At 47.8% G+C, this 5821-nt stretch overlaps 1 protein-coding gene across 1 annotated transcript; it reads left to right on the top strand.

The window, feature by feature from the left end:
- Positions 1 to 2499: 2499 nt before the first annotated feature.
- Positions 2500 to 3804, top strand: LOC103287555 (beclin-2-like). Its single transcript, XM_008143247.3, has one exon. It carries the CDS (start codon positions 2500 to 2502, stop codon positions 3802 to 3804), a length of 1305 nt encoding a protein of 434 aa, XP_008141469.2.
- Positions 3805 to 5821: the final 2017 nt, after the last annotated feature.

Here is a 5821-nt window from a genome sequence, read left to right as displayed (position 1 = left end):
CCAGGCTCATACTAGGGGAATCTGAGCTGTAAGGCGGAAACTCAGGGGAGTGGCGAAAGGCAGAGCTCCAGGGCACGCAAGTGAATGCGTGCAGAGGACGGACTGTTGAGTGTGCCACAGGATTGCTCTAGCGGGAAGGAGACAAAAGCTCAGGACTGTGCTAAACCCCAGTTCCAACTGCACTGAACCCCAGTTCCGGGCGAGAATCTGGGAATCCAGATTCATTGGGGGAGAGACTAGTCTGTTTGGCAGCGCGAAACTCGAGGGTGCCTTTCTCTCAGAGGTGCTTGCAGCGAGTACTGAGGGACACTGAGACCCAGGAACCTCATAGGGTGGGGCTGACGGGAAGCCAAAGCTGTAGGCTCCACCCTGAAGCTGCACCCTGAAACTCCGCCCCATCCAAGCTGAGCACAGAGGCTTTTACAATTTTGCAAGTCTAGTCGAATAAGGCTGTCTCCCAGCGTAGACACAGCTGATCCTCACAGCCAATTGGCCTGGAGGTCAACTCCTCCCACTGATACCAACAACAATCAAGACTTAACTACAAAAAAAAAAAAAAAAAAAAGACTTAACTACAAAAAGGCTGTACACACAGTCCAAAAAGGGGTGCACCAAGAGTGTCCACCTCAGGTAACTGGGGAGGCCGAGCCACTGGGCCATATAGGAAACCCAGCACACAAAGCTACCCTACCAACTCAGGGAAGCAGCGAAAATGGGGAGCCAAAGAAACAGATCACAAACCAAAGAAATGGAGGAAAACAAACGACTGGACATAGAGTTCAAAACTAAGGTTATAAGATATTTCAAGAATTTCCTAGAAAAGGCCAATAAATTTAGTGAGACCCTCGAGAATATGCGAGAGACCCTCAAGGATATGGAAAAGGACCAACTAGAAATTAAACATACACTGATTGAAATAAAAAATATTACACAGACACCCAACAGCAGACTAGAGGAATGCAAGAATCAAGTCAAAGATTTTAAATACAAAGAAGCAAAAATCACTCAACTGGAAAAGCAAAAAGAAAAAATAATCCAAAAATTTGAAGATAGTGTAAACTAGTTATCTCTGGGACAACGTCAAGCGTACCAACATCCAAATTATGGGGGTGCCAGAAGAAGAGAGAGAGCAAGATACTGAAAACCTATTTGAAGAAATAATGACTGAAAACTTCCCCCACCTGATGAAAGAAATAGACTTACAAGTCCAGGAAGCGCACAGAACCCCAAACAAAAGGAATCCATAGAGGACTACACCAAGAAACATCATAATTAAAATGCCAAGAGCAAAAGACAAAGAGAGAATATTACAAGCAGCAAGAGAAAAACAGTTAGTTACCTACAAGGGAGCACCCATACGATTGTCAGCTGATTTCTCAACAGAAACTATGCAGGCCAGACGGGAGTGGCAAGAAATAGTCAAAGTGATGAACAGCAAGAACCTACAACAAAGACTACTCTACCCAGCCAAGCTGACATTCAGAATTGAAGGGCAGCTAAAGAGCTTCACAGATAAGAAAAAGCTAAATGAGTTCATCACCACCAAACCAGAATTATATGAAATGCTGAAAGGTATTCTCTAAGAAGAGGAAGAAGAAGAAAAAGGTAAAGATAAAAGTTATGAACAACAAATACATATCTATCAACAAGTGAATCTAAAAACCAAGTGAATTAAAAATATGATGTACAGAATAAACTGGTGAATATGAAAGAATCAGGGGCATAGAAAGGGAGTGGACTGACAACTCTCAGGGGTAAAGGGGTGTGGGGGGTACGGGAAGAGACTGGACAAAAATCGTACACCTATGGATGAGGACAGTGGAGGGGAGGTAAGGGAAGAGGATGGGGTGGGAACCAGGTGGAGGGGAACTATGGGGGGAAAAAAGAGGAACAACTGTAATAATCTGAACAATAAAGATTAAATTAAAAAAAAAAGATGCTAAGACCTTATCTTAAGGTAAGATTAGGGCATTAAATGTTTTAAGGAGGGAGGCACCATGATCAGATTTTAGTTTTAGGAAGATTATTCTCATCTCTTCTCGGCCTTTTGGCTAAGATCAAGTGTAGAAAGATTACTCTTAAGATATGCCTTAGCCCTAGCTGGTTTGACGCAGTGAGATAGAGCATTGGCTCTGGGGACTGAAGGGTCCCGGGTTCGATTCTGGTCAAGGCCGTGCAGGAGGCAGTGGATCAATGATTCTCTCTCATCATTGATGTTTCTCTCACTCCCTCTCTCTTCCTCTCGGAAATCAATAAAGATATCTTTTTAAAAAGCTATGCCTTAAACATTTTAAAGAATGTGCGATGATTGGATTTTCCACTGAGAAAGACTCCTTGTCTAAGACTGCTAAGGGAGGGTAAGGTTTGAGGCGGAGCGTGAGTGATGAGATATGCATTTTAAAACTCACTCCCCTATAGGACCTTACAAAGTATAAATGGAGGAGTAACAGGGGAGCCAGAGGAAACTTAGAGTCAACGGGGAAAGTCAAGACCTCCACCATGTCCTCCATCCGCTTCCTGTGCCATTTCTGCCGCGGGCCCCTGAAGCTGACTAGTTCCGTGGAGGCCTTGGGCCTTGACCTCAGCCAAGAACTTGCAGCTTCGAAATTCCCCTCAGCTCAGGGGGAGCCAGGAGCAGCTCCGGAGGAAGGCTCTGCCTCCAGGATGCAGACAGACCTTGAAGAGCTGCAGGAGAGTGCCTCTGGCTGGACCATCCTTAGTGAGGATGAGATTTCGAGGTCGGGTTCCAGCAACTTCACCCTGCTCGGGGAGCTGGGCCCTGTGGGGACTCTCAGCAGCATCCAGAGAGCCACGAGGGGTGTTTTTGACATCCTCACCGGTGAAGAGCTGGACCACCCCCTGTGTGAGGACTGTACCGACAGTCTCCTGGAGCAGCTGGACGCCCAGCTCAGCATCTCGGAGTCTGACATTCAGAACTACCAACGCTGTTTGGAGACCAGGGATGGAGTAAGTGAGGACGCAAGGGAGGCACTGGAGGAGGAGCTGCAGGCCGTGGAGCTGGAGGAAGCGAGGCTGGTCCAGGAGCTGGAGGAGCTGGAGAAGAACCGAGACAGGGCCCGTGTGGCTCTGGAGGCAGCCCGGGCAGAGACGGAGACGCGGGAGCAGCAGGAAAGGCAGTCCCACAGGGACCTCAGTGAGCTGCAGTGGCAACAACTGGAACTGCAGGACGAGCTGCGCAGCGTGGAGGCCCGGCTGCTGTACGCCCAGACCCAGCTCACCTGGCTGAAGAAAACCAACGCCTTCCAGGCCGCGTTTGAGATCTGCTGTGACGGCCCCCTGGCCACCATCAATGGCTGCAGGTTGGGCTGCACCCCCAGGGTCCCCGTGAGCTGGGGCGAGATCAACGCAGCCTGGGGGCACGCGGCCTTGCTGCTCCAGGCCCTGGCTCGCACAGCGGGTCTGCAGTTTCAGAGGTACCGGCTCAGCCCCTGCGGAGAGCGCTCCTGTCTGAGGTCCTTAACAGACGCCCCCGCGGCGCTGCCCTTGTTCTGCACCTGCGGGCAGAGCCCTCTGCTGGACAGCAAGTTTGACGAGGCGATGGTGGCCTTCCTGGACTGCCTGCAGCAGTTCAAGGAGGCAGCGGAGAAGGGAGAGCCGGCCCTCTGCATGCCCTACACCATCCACGCTGGGGGCGGCCTGGTGGGAGGCCCGGAAGCCGGTGAGTTCTACTCCATCAGGACCCGCCTGAACACGGAGGAGCGGTGGACCAAGGCTCTCAAGTTCATGCTTACAAATTTCAAGTGCAGTCTCGCCTGGGTCTCCTCAAGGTATCGTCACAAATAACTTCACAGTATTTGAGCATTATGCTAAGGGAAATACGCCAGTCAGAGAAAGAACAAACTGTAAAAACACACTATAGAACTGGCAGACAGCCCTGGTTGGGGGTGGAGGGGGTGAAAAAGGGAGAGGGGTGGAGGGATTTGATGTGGGGAGGGGGGCTATAATCTGATAGAGCACCTGAATTAATGTGAAAAATAATCCTATTTTAAATCTTAGATCACATATACTTATGGGACCAGGGGGCTAAGTTTCTTCTATATGTGAACAGAGGGTTAAGTTTTCTTAAGTCTTCTTTTCAAGGCCTGTGTGAAGGGATTAAGGAGGCGAGTCAGCTGTGAATCCTGCAAGCAGAACTGATGAGCAGGGTCAGACCGACCCACCAGGAGTCAAAATATCATCTCATCACCTGATGACTAAGCTGACGTCTGCGGACCTCCAGGGCTGCCTCACCCTCGCCCTTCCCTTTATGATCCTGTCCCCGCACCTCACTGGGAAGACAGGATTGGATGATTGTAAGCGCCCTGTCTTCTTGGTTGGCTGGCCTCCTCAATAAACGCCTTATCTGACTCAACCCTGCCTTCGTTATTGGACACAACCACAGACTGCCCGAGCCCAATCGGGGGTTTCCCGTAACAGATTGAGCAAAAAAGAGAATTCAGCCGAGGCCGGTTTGACTCAGTGGATAGAGCGTTGGCCTGCGGACTCAAGGGTCCCGGGTTCGATTCCGGTCAAGGGCATGTACCTTGGTTGCGGGCACGTCCCCAGTGGGGGGTGTGCAGGAGGCAGCTGATCGATGTTTCTCTCTCATAGATGTTTCTAGCTCTCTGTCCCTCTCTCTTCCTCTCTGTGAGAAATCAATAAAATATATATATATAAAAAAAGAGAATTCAGGGACACGGATAACAGTGTGGTGATTGCATGTGGGGGAGGTGGAGATGTAAGAGGGTATGAGGGGATAAATGGTGATGCAAAATAACAAAATAAAATAAAGGAAAAAAAAGCCCCGCCGGTGTGGCTCAGTGATTGAGCATTGACTTATGATCCAGGAGGTCATGGTTCAATTCCCAGTCAGGGCACATGCCTGGGTTGTGGGCTCAATTCCCAGTGTGGGGAGTGCAGGAGGCAGCCGATCAATGATTCTCTCATCATTGATCTCTCTCTCTTTCTCTCGTTTTTTTATTGATTTCAGAGAGGAAGGGAGAATGATAGAAACATCAATGATGTTTCTCTCTTTCTCTCTTTTTTGTTGATTTCAGAGAGGAAGGGAGAATGATAGAAACATCAATGATGAGAGAATTATTGATCAGCTGCCTCCTGCACGCCCCCCTAGTGGGGTGGAGCCTGTAACCCAGCATGTGCCCTGACGGGGAATTTAACTGTGACCTCCTAGATCATAGCTCAACGTTGGCTGGGTTCATCATTGATGTTTCTCTCTCCCTCTCTGAAATAAACAAACATATATTTTAAAATAAAAAAGTCTTTATATAGCTTACACCCTATCAATTACTTGGATTTATTGTCCTTTCAATTCTTCCTACATATTTTCCATTATTTTGACTTTCTTACACATGCACTTGTATGATTGAGCCCTTGTATGGTGACTTTACTTGAATCCTCTTGATATTTTAGTTTCACATTTATGCTTATGACTACTTCTTACACTCCTCCCCCCACCTGAATTTCACTCTTAAAAGTGCCTTCAAATGTTGAGATAAATATGGAGCAGACTTATACAATTTGACACACATTGTACTCAACTACCTATCTCTTAAGCTTGTGCTCATATTTTAACTATACTAAAGTGAAAGAAGTTACACAATCATAAATTCCTTTGCAAAGAGAAAAATCATTGAGAATGTTCTCTATGACCTCCTGGTTCATAGCTCTAAGCCTGTACACCTACTAACTAGCTTATTGGAACTTCCAAGGAGAGAAGGTAGCATGGAGACCTGTGATTTGAATACCTTTATGTGCTTAATACTTAAGGCACTGCACCGTCACAACAATAGGAAGTATTGTC

Source organism: Eptesicus fuscus, chromosome 5 (genome assembly GCF_027574615.1).
Source record: "Eptesicus fuscus isolate TK198812 chromosome 5, DD_ASM_mEF_20220401, whole genome shotgun sequence".
Taxonomy (NCBI): domain Eukaryota; kingdom Metazoa; phylum Chordata; class Mammalia; order Chiroptera; family Vespertilionidae; genus Eptesicus; species Eptesicus fuscus.
Note: the sequence above shows the minus strand (reverse complement) of the source record. Positions and strands in the feature narration are given on the sequence as shown.

Bases quoted from the DNA above. Each gene is read 5' to 3' on its own strand.
- LOC103287555 (XM_008143247.3), top strand. From the start codon at position 2,500: ATGTCCTCCATCCGCTTCCTGTGCCATTTCTGCCGCGGGCCCCTGAAG.